The 19,047-nt window shown below is 40.1% G+C and overlaps 1 protein-coding gene across 1 annotated transcript in view; it reads right to left on the bottom strand.

The window, feature by feature from the left end:
* Positions 1-402: 402 nt before the first annotated feature.
* The window catches only part of LOC143828921 (mucin-2-like), a 77,900-nt gene continuing 59,255 nt past the window's right edge, over positions 403-19,047 (bottom strand). Inside the window, exons 41-53 of the mRNA XM_077319080.1 lie at positions 18,064-18,242; positions 16,817-16,886; positions 15,726-15,826; positions 15,585-15,616; positions 14,464-14,644; positions 13,675-13,779; positions 12,311-12,351; positions 11,840-11,962; positions 10,964-11,059; positions 9,327-9,455; positions 8,431-8,470; positions 3,867-4,002; positions 403-908 (exon numbers count right to left, since the gene is read on the bottom strand). Coding sequence (XP_077175195.1) covers positions 686-908; positions 3,867-4,002; positions 8,431-8,470; positions 9,327-9,455; positions 10,964-11,059; positions 11,840-11,962; positions 12,311-12,351; positions 13,675-13,779; positions 14,464-14,644; positions 15,585-15,616; positions 15,726-15,826; positions 16,817-16,886; positions 18,064-18,242 — 1,456 coding nt within the window. The 3' untranslated portion in view covers positions 403-685. The remainder of the gene's footprint in view (positions 909-3,866; positions 4,003-8,430; positions 8,471-9,326; positions 9,456-10,963; positions 11,060-11,839; positions 11,963-12,310; positions 12,352-13,674; positions 13,780-14,463; positions 14,645-15,584; positions 15,617-15,725; positions 15,827-16,816; positions 16,887-18,063; positions 18,243-19,047) is intronic.

The following is a 19,047-nucleotide window of genomic DNA, read 5'->3' as shown; positions in this document are numbered from 1 at the left end:
CTAGACATGATGGTACCCTCAAGTTGGGATCCTTTTGCCATTTTAGTATCTAAAAATCTGTGAGGATCCAATCCTGATCAGTTCTGTAGTACAGCAAGACTGGATAGTTTTGCTTTCCCCCATGTGCTCACCTTGTATTCAAGTGCTGAGACATCCATTGTTGTATCAAATTGTGCCCTCAGTTTCTGATATTTCAACCATCTTATGGGCCTTGCCTTGGAGTTGTAGTGATGGTAGGGAATCGAAGTTCATGAGCCAACAGAAATTACTTTACTTCTTATTTAAATGCAGATATGCTTTTTATGGAAGCCTCTAAAAACTCCAGTTATTTTGGAACTGTGAAGCATAGCTTGCAAAGCTCAAAAGTGCAGGTTTAAAAATAAAATTCAAATACAGAAGCTGTGTTGTTGAAATATATTTAATTATTTGAAGCAAAGAAGCTGAGTCAAAAAGTTCCAGCTCATAAAAATCCTTATTCTCTTTACACTTACAGGAGAAAAATCTTTTCTCGTACTTTTTTACACAAATAAATAAAGCACGCACAATAGAAAACAGTCGGAGTACACAGCTGAAAAAGAGAAATAAGGAAAAGTGCTGAATTATTTATTGAAATGATAAGCATGTGCAGTACTTTTGTGTACCTTTTCTATTTAACCTGTGGTTTTGCCAGCTACATTACTGTCCTTCACTTTCTTGTCAAATGCCTCCTACGACGTTTCACACTGGACTGTTCTGATGAGGCTGCCTCATTGCATTCTGTGTCGAGACATTTACAGCTTTCCACATGGAGGTAGAAGTGTGTTTGGTTTGTTCCGTCAGGGCATTCCAGTGTGACTGGCTTCTTGGTTGTCTTTTCTTCCCTGCAGCAGGTGCACTTGTGGTCCATTGAGTTAGCTTCAGCAGAGTACCTGTTTGTATCAAGGAAATCAAAAAATGGAGAAATTAGGAGTCATGGTGACTGAGTAGCTAAGTAGAACTTTGGATGCACTTATTAGAAAACCCTCTGTGTGAGGATCTTGTTTCTTCAGCTCCTTTGCTAGAAGCCTTGATTTCCATCTTCTTAAATAATATGCAACCAAGATACATTTTAATAAAATCAGAGTCCAGTAGCACCTTTAGGACCAACAAAGATTTATTCAGGGTGTGAGCTTTCGAGTGCACTCTTCTTGCACTTGAAAGATCACGCCTTGAATAAATCTTTGTTGGTCTTAAAGGTGCTACTGGACTCTGATTTTATTGTGCTACTTCAGACCAACACAGCTACTCATTTGAGTCCACATTTTAATAAATTACTTTCAATGTATGTTTAATTTTTAAAAGAAGGGCATCAAAACAGGGATTTTAAAATGACAAAGTATTAAGTTGATTTACTTTTACAATAGAAAAACCAGCATTGGAGCTGGTGGAGCATAATTGCCGGGAGCTACAAATCAGAAAGTCTCTGGTTTGAATCTTGTCTTTGCCATAAACTCCTTTCATGGTCTTAAGCAAAATTCAACTCCTTGTCCTCATTACACCTCATCTTACTGGGACTACTGTAAAGTTTACAATTAAGTACATAAAGTTATTTGAGCTACTGAAAGCATTGCAAAGCAATAATATAGTAGTAATAATAACAATAAAAGTACTTTTATTTTATGTCAGAAACTAGGGTATTGCCACAATTCTATCAATTATGGTGTAGTCATAACAGGACATATTGTCATTTCATAACTGCAGCTACAATACTTGCCACTTCTTGCCTATTAATTTCCATGCCATTAAAACTATAATAACTGAACATTAGGTACATAGGAGTGTGCATCTATGTCTGAGGCATCCCCCATACATCTTGACTTGCAGGAGGGCATTTTGGGCTCAAGGAAGACACGCACACATTTCTGTTGGCTTAAACAAGGTCACAGCTTTATTAATACTCCACAAGAGTGTTGGCACAGTATGGGAAAGGGAGCCTAATGTGCAGTCAGAAGAGCACAAGAACCTGGACCCTAGCAGTGCCCTGGAGCCCATTCAGATCCCTGCTGGGAACACAGCTCCTTGCTGCTGGGATCCCATCCACGGGAAGAGCCAGCGGTGCCCTGGGGTCCACCCGGTTCCAATGCCAGGACACGGAACCCCTTGCCGCTGGATTCCCACCATAGGAAAGTGTCCACCTGGACTGCCAAGAGGAAGCATCCACTTCCCTTGGCATCGCCCCAGGCCACCCGGCACTGTAAGCCCTGAGGTGCCAAGGAGAGGCGCCCACTTCCTTCTTGGTCCCACCCGAGCTACCTGACACTGCAAGCCCCAAGCCACCCCAGCCCTCCTCACAGACCTGCCACCTTGTATGGAGGTCCCCAACCTGGGGAGTCCTATGAGCAGACCAAACTCCCTCCAAACAGGCTCCACCCCATACCAAAACTGCCAGCTGTGATAAAATGCAATATAAAGACATCATCCAGTGGTCATACAAACATAAGCTGTACAGCCAACCAAGGGTGGGTGGGGGGAAGCTGCAGAACAACCAAATATTCTTTAAAATATCCTTCCTCTATTATTAATCATATATTCCTGACTCCTTTGTATGACATCACATTATTAAGTCACTAAATTCCCATTATAAACCTGAATGGATCTTCCGGTAAAATTCCCCAGAGATTACCGTTACATCAAAAATTTAAACCTGAAGAGGCGAAACATTTTTCTTCAGTGTCTGTGAGAGAAATCTTAGGCAGGCCTACTGAGAAGTAAGTCCAGTGTTATTGATTGGGGTTTATTCCTAGGAAAGTGTATGTAGGATTACAACCTATGTCTGGTAGACATGTAGACTGCCTTAGCACGAGGGTGCTTTTGCTATGATTCCTAAATCACAGAATGAAAGAGTGAGAGTACAAAAATGACACTACCCACTGTATGGAGAACTTTGAGGAATATGAGAATATTGGGGGCTTTATTTTATTTTGCTATCAAATAACAGATTTTCAATACAAGAGATTTTCAGAGGTGGTTTTGCCACTGCCTTTCTCTGCAGTGACCCTGGAATTCCTTGGTGTTCTCTTCCAAATACAAGCAAGGACTTACACTGCTCAGCTTCTAAGATGTGACAAAATTGGGCTAGCCCAGTCTCGCCAGGTCAGAGTGGGGACTTTTATAATGATTTCTAAATAATGAAAATGTGAATCTGCACCACTAAGGCACTTTAAAAATAATCCCAGTCTTTAGTTTCTTAGAAATATAGGTGTGGAGTGACAGAATTATTTTTTTTTAAGTGGTAAGAATGATGGAAGAAAGGACCATTCATGGTCTGCTCCTCAAAGTTTGCAGGCTTCAATGGAAAATCTTTATGTCCAGTCCCAAGGAATCAAGAAGGATCAAATCCTACTTGAGACAAAGCTGAGTGTATAGGATAATCCCTGCAATATACTCCATACATCCCACCCCACCATTGCAATGGCTTGATGCGCAATTGCCACAAAGCTGAGAATGGTGTTCCCATGCCACTGCATAGGTACAAGACCTTGAGTTGTCTAAATTTAGCACTTCAAAATTATATTTCAGTAGAGAGTTTCTTAATGGGATCAGGACTTTAGTAAGGTCTTAGCAGGACAGCATACATTCCTTGCATGTTGTACAAATTGTTATAATACCAGTGTAAATTGGGAGGCAAGCAACCAGCTCTTAAGCATGTTTGTTCACTTATCAGTACACTGGTTTGATTTCAATGGGACTGACCATTCTCAGTACATATTTTCAGGATCACACTCAATAAAGAATAATGAAAACTACAAAATGAATTTGAAAAATTAAGGCTAGAAAATATGAAACAATTCTTGTGCAAACATATATTGTTTTATGTTAGTTTCTCAGTATAAATTTGGCTTACGTACACTGAATAAGTTCCACATGTTCCTTCACACTGATTCACAGAGACCTGTTCCACAGAACGGCAGCCATTGTAACTGATATAGTCATTTGATACAATCAGAGAGCATGGTGGTGGTGTTTGTGGTTCCTTAGGAATGCCTGCCAGAATAAGAGATTTTAAAAGATCATTGTGAAAATCCTTTCAAAAATGTAATAGTTGGTTCCCACATACATGTCTTTTCCTGTGTGTAATGGTATAAAACAATTCAAGAAGCTCAGAGCCATATCCCAATGTAATGACAAAATGGTATCATAATATCTACTAATATATATTTGTAGCCTCGCTGAATTGCAAAGAACATAATCCTGCTGGAGTACAGCACATGAAGTTTTCATTTAGATGAATGAAGTAGTAGGTAGGCAGCAACGTAATCTATTCTCACCAGAAATGAATGACACTTGTATTCATTTGGGGCCAAACCAGACAAGAAACAAAAGATCCATTATTTAGATCCCATGCCTCTTCTACAACGTATAGCTGCAATTAGCTCTTTTTTTTGTTTGTTTGTTTGTTTGGTGGGGGGGGGGGAATGAGTACCTAAACATATATTTTTCCCATGAAGAGCTAATGAAGAAAACACCCTCTCCACCACTAGCCCTATTCCAAACTTGTCCAGGGCAATTAGTCAGCTTTATGGGGGGTAAAAACAATATTCAAATTATGGATCTTTTGTAGGGTTGCTGTCCCAGTGCTGGAAAACGGTGAGAGGTTTCTGGGAGCAGAAACTTAAATACATACATCACTTTGACATGCAGTGTAACTCCTGGCATAAAACCAGAAGTGACATCATCTTATCAGGATGATACGCTAGGATCACACCATAACTGTACAGTAAATTCATAAAGTCATAGAATTCTAGCGCAGAGGTAGTCAAACTGCGGCCCTCCAGATGTCCGTGGAATACAATTCCCAGGAGCCCCTGCCAGCAAATGCTGGCTGGGGCTCCTGGGAATTGTAGTCCATGGACATCTGGAGGGCCGCAGTTTGACTACCCCTGTTCTAGCGCATCACCCCAATACAGTAATGCCACTTCAGTTTTCATGCCAGAATTGTTCACAGTAACACATATTTCTCTCACCGCCATTTTTTCCCGGCCACAAGAGACTTGGCAGCCCTAATCATTTGTACCTCATCTGGTTTAGCCTTGAGTTAGTATAATTTGTGGTAGCCTCATTTAGATGTGATGTCCTCTTTAGTTTTACTTTTTATTGAAATGTCATATAAATTGGTGTAAAGACTGAATCCAGTGGCATGTTTAAAACCAACAAAGTTTTATTCAAGGTATAAGTTTCCATGTGCATGCACATTTCCTCAGACTATATCTGATGAAGTGTGCATGCTCACTTTGTTCTGCTGCTTCAGACCAACATGGCTATACACCTGAATAAATTAGAGTATTGGCTAAACAAAACAAATTGGAGAAAACAAATTACACAGTATAAAAAATGTAATGGTAGGGATAGACTGTTTTCACAGGCTGTCAAATTACTATGCTCCTTCAGATAGTTTTTGGGCTTTTTAAAAAAAATCTATGCTTACATATATCTCAAGCTCTTAATCAGCTCCTAACCCCCTTCAGTTGGATCTAAAGATGCCCTTTAGTGAGCAGAAGGAGTCACTCCTGCTCACTAAAGGGCATCTTTAGATCCAACTGAAGGTGGTTAGGAGCTGATTATGGAGTCACTCCATAAGTGAAAGGGCAACTTCAGAGCCATTCATATACCTCTTCCTACCTCAGTTTTCCTCTATGCAGGAAAGAGGGAAAGCTTACGTGGTTTTTGCCTGTGATACTAAAGCTTCACAGACAGTGGCTGCCCACCTTTCATCTTCCTTGCTAAATTACCTGCTAGGTGAGAAAAGGAAAAACCTTGGGGTATGTTCATAGAGTTACTTTTGACTCTGCATTTACAATGGGCTTTACAAACTGATATCCAAAAACTCCCCAAGCAGACAAAATAAGCTGTAAAAAGTACTTAAGAAATTGGTATTTCAAGGTTTATAGCTGTTTGTACAGTTTTTCTATCGAAAAGCCCTATTCTGCTCAGCTCTGAATATTACTTTGCTTGGCAAAGTTCTAAACTAACTACCTACAGGTAGAAAAGACCTATAATTCCTTAATCTCAGCAAATAACTTGTATCTTATTTCATTGCCTTGTGAATTGTAAATTGAATATTTAAATTATATCATAATTCATAAATCAGGAATCCAAAGATCCAGCCTCATTTTGGCATTTGACATCATGCTCCCAAAGAAAGGGATCATCTATAATGGAGTGTCACATCTCCCCTGAAGCCTGGGAGACTCATTTTCAGGAACTCTATATGGATTCTCCAGGCGATAGAGGATGCCCTAATCAATCTATAGAAAATCTACCAGCATGGGCACCAGTGAGTGAGGCAGAGATAAAGAGCCTAATAGCACAGCTAAGATCAGGGGAAGCTCCAGGGGAAGACCTAATTCCTGCAGAGGCTATAAAAAACAACCTGGACTTTTGGGTTCCTATTTTGGCCTCGCTTTTTACTTGCATTGATACCTACGGACTTATTCCTAAGGACTGGGGACTTGCAATTATTGTCCCAATATATAAAAAAGGGAAGAAAAATGATCCTGCAAATTACAGACCCATTGGCCTTCTCAATATTATCAGCAAATTATATGCAAGACATTTGCAATCCAAACTTCGAGACTGGCTAGAACAGGAAAACATACTTGCAGAGGAGCAAGCGGGTTTCAGAGAGGGCAGATCTACTATCGACCAATGCCTGGTATTGCACCATCTTATCGAAAAACATCTCTCCTGCAATATTTCTCCCCTTTATGCTGCTTTTATAGACTTTAAATCTGCTTTTGACTCCATCTCACGAACCAAACTTTGGGAAAAAATGGAGAACTCCTCACTTGATCGCCGTCTCCTTTACTTAATATGCACACTGCATAAGGAAACCTCCCTTAAAGTACGATGCAACCCCGAAGGTCATCTCTCCAGAGATATTAAAACCCAAAAAGGTGTTAAACAAGGATGCATCTTGGCCCCACTTCTTTTTAACTTCTATATTAATGATATGGTGAGCCACCTCTGTAACATTAATTTCCACCCCCCAAAAATTGCTGGAAGACATCTTTCAACCCTGCTCTATGCAGATGATGCAGTAATTTTATCCCAAACAGCTGTTGGACTCAAAAGAGCCCTGAAAGCCTTAATATTATACTGTAAAATGGACCATTTAGAACTAAATTACCAGAAAACCAAAATTATGTCATTTGCAAAAAAACCTAAGAGACATTCCTGGATCATTGATGGGCACATAATTGAACAGGTTTGTCATTTCAAATACTTAGGGGTGGTCTTTCAGACCTCTGGTAGCTGGAAAGCCCATGGCGACTATGTGACCAACAACGCACAGAAAAGTGCAAATGCCATTCTTAAGTTTTTTCGATCAAAAGGTGGACAATATATACCTGCAGCACTCAAATTATTTGAAGCCAAGGCAGTGTCACAACTATTATATGGCACACAGTTGGGCCCCCCTCAAACTTGGCCCCCTTAGAGAGGGTTCAATCTAAATTTTTAAGATCTGCTCTTCAAGTGCCAAAGTGTGTCTCCAATGTTACTCTGAGACTTGAGACAGGTTTCATGAAGATGGAGGCTAGAGTATGGCTGACTGCTTTAAATTACTGGCTTAGACTGTCCTTTTTCCCTCGTGGCCTAGCCCCACTAACAACTGAGGATGGCTATCAATCATCTTGGCAACGAAACATCAGAACTAAAATCACACTCTTGGGGTTCTCTCCTGAGTTCCTACTGAGTATGGGATATGATCAGGCCAAAGAAGTTGTTAAGCAGAGATTGACCGACATAGAACGCCAACAGGACCTAGCGAATAACCCATCTTTCATTATTAGTGAACCCAATAGATATTCATCTTACCCTATGACATATCTGGCCAAGCTTGAAGTACCTAGTCATAGGAGGGCCTTCACTTTGGCACGCTGTGATGCCTTCCCTTCGGCGGTATTAGAAGGAAGATATAGGAAAATACCCTATACCGAAAGGAAATGCACCTGTGGCTCTGGGCATGTAGAAACCATGGAACATGTTCTCTTTCAATGTCGATTCTATAATGAGATTCGAACTAGTCTAATTCTTCCATTGCTAGGCAGATTCCCAGGGCGCTCAGGAGAATTTTACATTTCTCTGCTGCTTGCAGATATAGAAAACAACACAACTTATAGAGTTGCCAAGTTCTGCACAGCAGCGATCAAAATTCGTAATAGAATGGTCTGTTTTAAATGAATCTGGACAGCTGTGTTTATCTACCTTTTGTATTTTCTATTGTTATATTTTAAGATGTTTTAATTCCTGGTTTTAATGGATGTTTCTTATGCTGGTCTATGACCGTAATAAAACTGTACTGTACATAAATCAGGAAGAAACATATTACTCTATTTTTCATATCAGTTCTAATTTCAAATTGGAGGCAACAACCTGATCTTCTCAAGTGGATGCATAATGTATAATACTTACATGTTTGACAGCAGCCATTTGGCAAATAAGTAATAGTATCCTAGCAAAAATCACAAACACAGAAGATACATTATTTTTCTCTTACTACATTAAATAACCACCCACAACAGTAAAGCCATATCTTAAAATAGTGTCCAGTTTAAGACTATGGATCAAGGTTATGGAGGGGAGGAGAGTTTTGATTAAAAATTATATTAATGTTCAGCAGGATCTGCTGACATATGAATTGTTTGATGCAATGGAAATACACCAGAATTTTGCTATATTATACACAGTGATGATCAAACTCCCCTTGATACAGCAATGGGGGCAGCAAACTGGCTGTCTGGCAGCAGCACAAGGCCATGCCGTGATGCCCATTGCCTCTGATACCACTAATGGTGATCAGTGAGCCAAGCCACTGTGGTGCATTGCTGGCTTTTTCACTTGGTTGCCATGGCTGCAAAACCAGCCCTGAATGTGCAACTGGGCCTGAACATATTCTCAACTCCACCACTGGCCCCTGTGTCTTCCTCATGAGCAGTTCAAGCTCCTCACCCACGAGTTTCTGAATTCTTCCTTGCCTCTCCTTTCCCAAATTTTATCTGAAGGGTGTGGAAGTGGCAGAAATGAGCCAAGTGCCTCTATATTATAGTTATTAACTGGCTGGCATTTAAAAGGCAGCCGTATGGAATATCACAATGTGATGAATGGTCATTACCGATATTCCATTTCCGGTACATTTTTAAAGCCATCAGATGCCAGTATTCTAAAAATGTGTATTTCCTTTGGAATATTTTTACTTATAGATAATAAATATTCCTGGAATGCAACACAAAAACTAGCTGCATCCTCTTTGACTAATAACAAATTAAAGGATTCACAAAATTGAACATGCATATTTAAAATTTACTCACAGGTTGGCATCTATTCTCATTAAAGGGTGGACAGTTAATTGTGGAAGTTGAGGAGATCAACTGTCTGTAGCTTTTCACACAGGAATAAATCGTGCAGTTATCTTTTGGATCATTCCGGTGTTCACCAGGCTGTATAACACAACGACATAAAATCAGTACTGACTTTAAAATACAAGAACTGGGTATTGCTTTCTAATAGTAGCTCTTTTCATCTTATTTCCACTTTTAAAATGTATTCAGATATAGTGTGAAGATTTAAAACCAGTAACACCTTAAAAACCAATAGGTTTTCCAGGGTGTAAGGTGAAGTTTTCTGAAACATTTTAAGAGACATTGAAGATTTGAACTAAGAATAAAACAGGTATAATTTCATGCACGAGTAACCTCGCACCTGACCTGGATAGCCTAGGCTAGCTCACTATATCTCAGAGAATAAACAGGGTCGGCCGTGGCTAGAAGTTGGATGGGAGACTACCAAAAAATGCAATAACAAACAACTTCTTGGGATAGGCACGAACTGGGGAAATGTGGTTCCAACCATGAACAGTCACAAACTTTTAGCAGCCAAATGAACCAGTGAGGTTTGTAATGTGGTAAAACAATCCCAGCCACCCCAAATTGCTACAGTCATCAAGCTGGCTAACTACCTAACATTCAACTTTGCTGAGGACTGGATTTACAGTGTCCAGGTTACGACCCCCCCCCCCCAAAGAACTGCCCCGAGGAAAGTGCTTTTTTGGGAAATGACAGGGACAGGTTCAAAGTCACAAGGAACTTCCCCCAGATGTTACTCTACATGGCCTACAAATTCTCTCCCCCCATTGCTTTGAAGTTTGGTAAACATTTAGACAGAGTGCAGACAGTTTGTCTGGAAATGTATCTATTTACAAACCAGCATGAACTGCCACGAACTGCTTAAAAGATCCTGGAATATTCATGCCAGTTGATTTGCCATGAATTTAATTTTGTGAACCATGAATTGACCAAAATTCATGGTCTATGCATTGGTTCATGCCCATTCCTATCCACCTCTGAATGTTTCTTGCTTTGAAAACCCCACAGTTTCACCATAAGTCAGTTGTGACATGATGGCACTTTTCACCACTACAACCTCATTCACAACTGAGACTTATGAGTTTCAAAGTTGAGAAGATGAAGACATTGTGGAAAATTGATCAGCATGGGGGTATCCTGGGGGCTCCAATAAGAACACGCACATATATCCATTTTGGCTTTAGCATGACCACAGCCATTTATTCCAGTATCCCAACCCAACAGGAGAGTTGGCTCCACATGGAAGAGGGAGCTGGTCTGGGTGAACCCATTTCCCCCCCAGGGATCCCAATGGCACCTGGAAACCTCCCCCCCCCCCCAGTTCCACTGGGAATTCAGGTCTCCTGGCCATAGGGATCCCCCCAGCAGGGAAGTGTCCACCTGGGAAAACCAGGGCTAGGTTTGGGAGGCAGTAGATCAAGGAAATGAGATGTGTTTGAGTTGTATATATTGATGGGAATACAACTACAAACCCTTTATCTCTTCTTACCCTTAACTGCTTTTTCTTCTGAAACAAAATTTTGAGGACAAGAAGAGAATCCTTGCCATTTGAAGACACTTATTAAGAAAAGCAATGTACTTACTGCTAAGGTGAAAACATAATCATTTGTTCGTATAAGGCAGCTTGTTTGCACACATTTACCACAACATTCACCAGGTTGTGAAATCAGGGAATATCCCTAGGAAGAAAGAGATGCACAATTAATACATATAATTTCTTCCTACAGCACCTGGAACATGACAAATGATGACTCTTTTCCCTTGCAACTGCTTTGTGCTATTCCTGCTTTACAAGGGAGTTACTGGGGCTGAGATGGTGAGCTCCTACAAAATATATAGGTTTTTCACAATAAAACACAATATGCCATTAACTGTGGCCAGAATTAAAAGTCACACGTTTTAAAAGAACTAACAGAATGGTCATCTTTGCAGTCTGATAACCACATGTTATAGTTTTGTCATGAAAGCATCATTTTAAAATTAATTACAAAGAGAAAAAATGGTAGGGAAGTATTAAATAGCTTGGCTCTACACTAGCATTTCCTTGAGCCGATGGATCTCTGCCTACACAGTACAATTTTCCCACCTTCCCTTCTTGATGCTTCCTGAAATGTCCTAACCCTGTCCTCCATAAACAGTATTTCAGGGGCATATCAGGCTCACAGAGGAGGGGCAAGGCAGGAAATTACACTGTGCAGAGCCCTTTTGCCCATGCAAATGCTAGTCTGGGTCCAAACCAATGTTCAAATGCTTTCATTTGGGAGGCTTCTTGTAAATAAAATTTATCAGGCCTAAAAGTGAGGAAGATATTTATGATAGCAACCCACACATCAGTGCCAGAATCTTCTCCTTTGCTTCAAAGGAAGGAGCAGCGAGTTAAGAGAGGATAAGGCTTAAGAATATAATGCTTCTGTAAATATTTGTAGTGACCGCTTAAAAGAAGCTTGTCTGGTGCTTACTGCTTCACACGTCAAGCTGCATGGAACGTGGTCACAGTCGATGACATTAAGTTGAGTGCTGTTGTTCCATTGGTGTGTACACACACAGTCCTGGCACTGGCCCCCTAAGACTTTTGAACCAGGCTGCAATAGAGAAGGAATAGTTAGCACAATGTGAAAAAGAACTGGTCAAACAGCACTTATAAATATTACTATGCATTTGGAGCAATATGAGAATGGCCATTAATGCAGCAATTAATTCCAATTTTCCAGAATCTCTATATATGCCCTTGCTTCGTTCACAGGCTTCAGTTTTATTTTACCCTCCTCTGACCAGTGGTATCACTTCATTGACTCAAACAGATTTCTCAGTTCTGAAAACAGACTGCATGAGCTAACCACTGCCTCTACAAAATGTCTATGAGAACATGACTCTGGAATCTAATGGTTTTCATTCCACAAAGTTATTCATTGGAAGAGAGGAAGACGTACCGTGTATTCAGCACCATTATGCACACAAACCCCTTTGGGAGCTACAAAAAAAAAAAAAAAGCAGCATTTTAAAGACTTGATTCCAAGGTTAATAATAATTATGATTTTCAGAGATTTGTCTACCTGCTGTGCTTCTCTCTGTAGGATAGTCTTAAATGAGCCAGTCCTATGGACCTCTCTTTGAAGCACAGATGGCTTGGATCCAGCCAGCTTTTCCAGTCCACCCATTCTTAATGCAACCTGTATCCCACTTGGCTTTTCTATATGACACCAAGTGTAGTCTGTTTGTGTGGTCCAAGGGGAAGAAACCATTGCTTTTTCACCAGTGGAATAGCTAGTTGGATCCAACCCATTTTCTGTAATAGTCTATCAAATTATTAGTTTATTTCCTTTCCTACAACATTGCTATAGGATAATCTAATCTTGTCATGCCATACTTGCATGCAGGTGTTTTCCAGCTGTTAGATGGACAATATAAAGGGATGAATCTGCTATCTTTTCTTTAGAAGAAGAAGAGTTGGTTTTTATATGCCGCTTTTCTCTCCCTGAAGGAGTCTCAAAGCGGATTACAGTTTCCTTCCCTTTCCTTTCCCCACAACAGACACCCTGTGAGGTGGGTGAGGCTGAGAGAGCCCTGATATCACTGCTCGGTCAGAACAGTTTTATCAGTGCCATGGCGAGCCCAAGGTCACCCAGCTGGCTGCATGTGGGGGAGTGCAGAATCAAACCCGGCTCGCCAGATTAGAAGTCCGCACTCCTAACCACTACACCAAACTGGCTTTACCTGGACTAAGTATGGCCAACAAAAGATGGAGGGGAAGGAGGACACAGAAAAGTATATCCTTTTTACAAAATATTCCAGCCTATCATCTGCTGAATCCCCAATGCAAGATGGAGAAGCCACTCAATGTTATTCAAAGAATTAGTCAGCACTGCTGGAATTTTATATTCACTGTGTATCTAGTATTTGACTCTTTGCATTGGTTCTGTCTGATACATGGATCTTCAATGCAGTGCGAATGTATATTAACTGGTAGACAGTATTTATGTGCAGAAACAGGCTTTCTTAAATGGATCAGATGAGACCATGCCCGAATAAATTAATTAAATGCAGGGAAAAGCCAAATTCAGAAACTCTGTCAGTCTGTTCAGAAAGTATTTTACATCCACCGAACAGTAGAGCTGCAGCTCTGTGCTTTACCAAAGGTCTTCTGAATCACTCATGGCTTATGCTAAGTACATTTGCACAGAAGTCAGTCCTACTAGAGAAGGTTGGATTTCCTTCTGAGAAAGCATACTTTGGATCAACATATAAAAGTGAAACGTCATGCTCATCCTTCCACAACCTGTTCAACTAGACATACCACATTGATAAGCAGGACAGCAGTGGCCTGAGGGAGTATGAGAGACAGCTTCAAACCCTAGAACACATGTAGGAGGTCTGATTGTGCAGTCAGTGATGTTACATACTGTAAAACAGAGAAAGAAGAATGAAATTGTAAGAAGAGCGGGCATTCCTTAAATTATAACTGGTTCTTGCACAGTGAAGCAGCCAAGCATCTTGTAAATAATCTAATTTTAGAGACTCTCCCATTTGTGTACCCTTCTTTAAAATGTGAATTTTGTTGATAATTTTCTCTACAAAAAATAGAGGAAGATCTGACTACCCTCCCCCCCCCAGGAAGCATATCATGCTTTGATCATCTTGATGATGATTATTGACACAGCTCTCTGCCGCCTGATGGCAGGTGTTCCGTTATGGAGAAGGATTGTTTTCTGCCATGTTGGGTTTTTCTATTGGGTTCTGTTTTAATTGGTTTTATTGGGGTTTTATTGTTGTGGGGTTTTTATCTTGTAACCCGCCACAAGCCGGTGTGCCAAGAATGGTGGGTAAGAAATGTAATAAATAAATAAATAATAAATAAATACAAGCACAAGGCTCTGCCGTAACTAAATCAAAATGATAATCTACCTAGTCAACTATTCATATGTGCACTGCTCAAAGTTCTCTAGTCTGTTCCCTAGCATTACTTCTTGAAACATTTCAACTGGTCATACTGGGAAATGAATCTAGGATATGCTTCATGACTGACCTACTGTCTCTGATCATGATCAGTTATTTAAAATGCAAAAATCAACTAAGTTACACTTACCACATGTCGTTTTAGAACAGCATTTGTCATCAGGGTTGACTTCAGAGATCTTATGGAATCCTTCTCCTTCACACTGTAACTCATCTACTTCTAGAGGGCATTTATGGTTCTCACAAATAATGCCAGCACCTCCTTCAAGGCAGACACAGTCCTTGCAGTCAAACTGAAAGGTCTCTCCAAACTGTCAACAAGTAGAACATTGAAGTATCAAAGTGCAGGTAAATTAGTAAACATAGTAAATTCTAATCCTGTCTATCAGTTTTGTAACTGTTAAGATATATGGATGTGGATATCAGGAGGCAGAAAAAGAGATTTATAAATTCATTATGCTGTACTCCAGAACAGTTATCATTATGCATTCCTTGAGGCAGGGATCTCCAATGTGGTGCCCATGGTCACCATGGCACCCGCATACACCTTTCTTGGTATTTTTGGGTTCAGACAGTGGGGTTTGTACCAGGGGGCCATCTAGTCCAGTGTCCTGTCTCAGTGGCCAACCAGTTCCTCTGGAGAATCAAGAACAGAGCACAGATGCCAAGGCCTGCTCCTGATGTTACTTCCTGGCATAAAAATTCAGAAGTTGACTGCCTCTAAGTGTTAATTTCCTTTAGTCACCAGGGCAAGTAGCCACTGAAAAATCTTCCATGAATCTATCCAATCCATTTTGAAAGCTATGCTTGTGGCCTTAAGTAAATTGTCTAACAGTGAATTCCCTATTTAATCACATGCTATGAAAAGGACCAATTCTTCATGAGGGATTCGCCCCCAGGACAGCCTCTCATTGCTCTCGGGTTTTAGTGCTGCTTCCACATGATGTTGGCAGCAACCCAGAGTTCCCAAGTAGCTGGCACGTGTTTTAGTCAAATTTGCTCCACAAGGAGGGAAATCACCAAAACTCAATTTGCCACTTCTTGTTGCACAGCAATCCGGGAAGCAAACAGGGGCAAGTCTGTGGGGAGGGAGAAACATGCAACAGTCATAGAATCATAGAATCATAGAGTTGGAAGGGGCCATACAGGCCATCTAGTCCAACCCCCTGCTCAACGCAGGATTAGCCCTAAGCATCCTAAAGCATCGTAAAGTCTTGGCAGAATGCTTAAATAAACAAGCAAATATCTTACCGCCCTCGGTATATTATCGGGTCCAACACATCCTAAGCAGAATAAAGAAAATCTTCATTACTTGTGGCACAGTTCATGATAGTCATAGATTTTAAATGAATAAATATGTTTGAAAGAAAAAAAGATAGAACCCAGACTCACCACAGGTTTTTACACAGACATCAACACCAGAGTCATAAAGTTTTGTGCCTTCAGGGCAGAAACAACCTTCCACTTGTGTTTCATTAGTTCCACTTAAGCTGCTATAGATGAAAATTAGAAACAAAACAAAACACAAAATTATTCTTCTATAGCCTGGCATAATTATAGCAGTTAAAGCCACCAAGATTCTAGAAGAGATACATATATGTGTATAATTCTAACATGAATATATTCCACCATCACTGCATGAACCACAGCAGAGAATGTTTTTAATTATTGTGTCTTTACTGCACTGCATTCAAAAGGTGATGTAGGTTTCAGACATTTATTTGTGCCAGGCCCTGGAATCAGTATATCTTGGTAGGAACAGTAAAATGCTAGCAAGAAAACAGAATAAATAATAAAATTTGCAATTTCACTACCTTTCAGGTAGCATACATTAAAAGACCCATAAGAGATACTACAGTTCAAAACCCAAGTAAGGACAGAGTTGCTTATCTTCAGTGAGCCTATGTGTGTATGAGATAACCCACATTAGCATAGCAGATATGGCTTGGGCATATTGTCCATAATACTTTCTAATGAAGAATGTTCACACATTTATCTGAGAACATCCAAGTGAGGTACAATCGTATATCCAGTTGAAGACTGTCCTGATGAGAGGGAGCAGGTATGCTCATCCCACCTCACAAAAGGTAAAGTGGGATAAGGAGTTACATGAGATCACCAAGCTATGCATGAACAGGCAGAATCATGGATTCCTCTCCCCTCTACAAGGTGATGAAAACCCTATGGGTTAGACAGAGTAGACAACCATCAATACCTTATGGCATGTCAATTCATGGAAAGGGGGGGAAGTGTCCCCTTATCAACCATACACACTGAATGCCTCGTGAGAGAACTGCATGAACAAGTACAAAGGTATTACTACCTTCATTTTTAAGTGTTTGAGGAATGGGGATAGAAGTTGTTTCAAGAATTTCCAAAGTTAATGCCTAAATATACATGTTTTACTAAATAATAGCGCCAAGGAACTCATTGCTTTATATAGATGGATAGGACTGAGCCTGGAAGGTCGGAAAAATAATTACCCTGATTTACAAGTCTCCTCTGCAGATGGGCCACATGCTTTGTAAATTTTGTTGGATGGACAATGGATGGCTAGATTAAGACACAAAAAAAGAGATGAAGACTGAAAAATTATTCCATTTATTCTTTCAAAAAATAATATCTCGCATCTACCTTTTTAACCATTTGCAGACAGAAACAGCAAACAAGAGTCTTATGGAGTGGGTAGTGTACAGACTCTGCACACAAGAAGGGCAGGAAACCAGCAAATGAGGATCAAGTTACACATGAGGTTTTTTTAATGGGCCTGGGTCCCTGGAAATGACTTGCTTTCCCACAGCTCTAGCCTGTGGCAGGAAATGAGAAGGAGCTCCTGCCTTCCCTCCTGTAATGTTTCCCCAAGCCAAACTGGCCTCTGGGGGTAGGACATTTGTCCCATTCTGGAGCTGTATATGCTGCCTTGGGAATTACTTGGATTTCTGCAGACTTTTAAAATGACATTCCTCAAAGCAGGGATATGAAGAGGAGGGCTGAGGAGAAGAGAAACTTATCTGATTATACCACGACCTTCACTCTTAAAGCTCATGATATTTTGATGCATTATGTTAATTTAATACACTAATTTTAATTGTGCCTTTATAATATAACTTCTTTTTTTTATTTGGCTGATACATCATTTTAAAAGTGGTTGTTTTTATTTTATTCTACTGAATCAATTGCAGTATATTGCTTGGTAGTGTGTTTCCTGCTTTTTGCATTATAAGTACAAAATTACTGATTCAGTTTTTGTTGTTGCTATCGTTTATATGGAAAAAGTAGTTACACATTCTGGAAAACAGCCCACTTTCAGGCCCATGATACTATGGTGAAAAAGAGGGAAAGAAAAGGGAACCGCCTTTCTACCCGTCCACCCTCCTCCCTTTCCCTTTCCTTTGCCAGTTTCTGGTCTTAATTTTTACTTGCACATGCCTAAAGCATTTTTAGAGCAATGAAGAACTGCATTTTTTTGGGGGGGGGAGGGATATGACTAAGATAAAAAGCTTTGTAAAACTATTTCAATAAACTTTTGCAGATATCAATAAATGATATAATAGCGAAGTATCCTAAATAGCAGTATTAGAGCATGTGTATGCCTCTGCAGACAACACAGGGAATGGAATCGTACTGGCATGCAAATCATACCTTGAATTTAAATATACAGTATCTGAGCAAAGACATGCTGTCTAATTTTATAGCTATTTTAATACTTTTAACTGCATCATGCACTTACGACATAAACCATTGGTGTCCTTTCTCCAATCAATACAGACACCTTGATCTGCACAGGTTGCTGCATAGATCTGAAGAGTTGCACATTCTATGTTACGTCCGGGAATGCGGCAGCTATCAAATGAGCAGGCTTCATAGTAGTGGTGAGGATCAACAGTTTCATGACATTTCTCAAATACACTAGACAAAGAAAAATAAATTAATGTTATTCATCAAATAATGTGTGCTCATTTCATCAACAGAAGTTTTAATTCTCATTATGACTTGAACCATAGTTTCAAAAAGAATGTTTCCTTAAACCACAAGAGCAACAAAATGTGTTGCAGGTGACCTGCAGCAGGTCGTAATTATGGAATGCTCAATAAACCTTTCTTGTTGAAGCCAAGACATTGCACAGGTCAAAGATTCCATGGAGGTTAGAATAATAAATGCAGAAGGATTTGCAGAATTTTGTTCATAGGTGTCTCAATTTACATATTTCCCTCACCCTTCTCTTCAGTGGAGACCCAACACTGCTTAGATTGTTCTCTTGTCCTCCTTTTTATCCTGACACCAATGCTGTGAGATAAGCAAAGCAGAGGATGTGTGATTGGCCCAAGGTCACAGGCAGCTTCCATGGCAGAATTGGGATTCGAAGCTGGGTCTCCCAGATCCTAGTCTGACACTCTGATCATGCTGGTTCTCAAGAATTAATTAGTTTAGGAGGTGGCATTTTGGCACCCAGGTTCTTTTATACGAAAATGAATATAATGTTGATCTAATTTTAAATGTCCATGTTTTGAATAAATCTGTGCATACAAAACACTGCAACAGACAGTATGAATGTCAACTGTAAGATTTGCACTGAAATCATGCAGGAATCAGTCTATGTTTCATTTGAATGTATGCACCCATCCCATGCAATTATGCTTTGTGCAATTGTTCTTCGAACTATACAACTCTCCATGAAAAGAAACAATATACAAAAGGTAATTGATAACACAGG

This window comes from Paroedura picta, chromosome 2, assembly GCF_049243985.1.
Source record: "Paroedura picta isolate Pp20150507F chromosome 2, Ppicta_v3.0, whole genome shotgun sequence".
Taxonomy (NCBI): domain Eukaryota; kingdom Metazoa; phylum Chordata; class Lepidosauria; order Squamata; family Gekkonidae; genus Paroedura; species Paroedura picta.
Note: the sequence above shows the minus strand (reverse complement) of the source record. Positions and strands in the feature narration are given on the sequence as shown.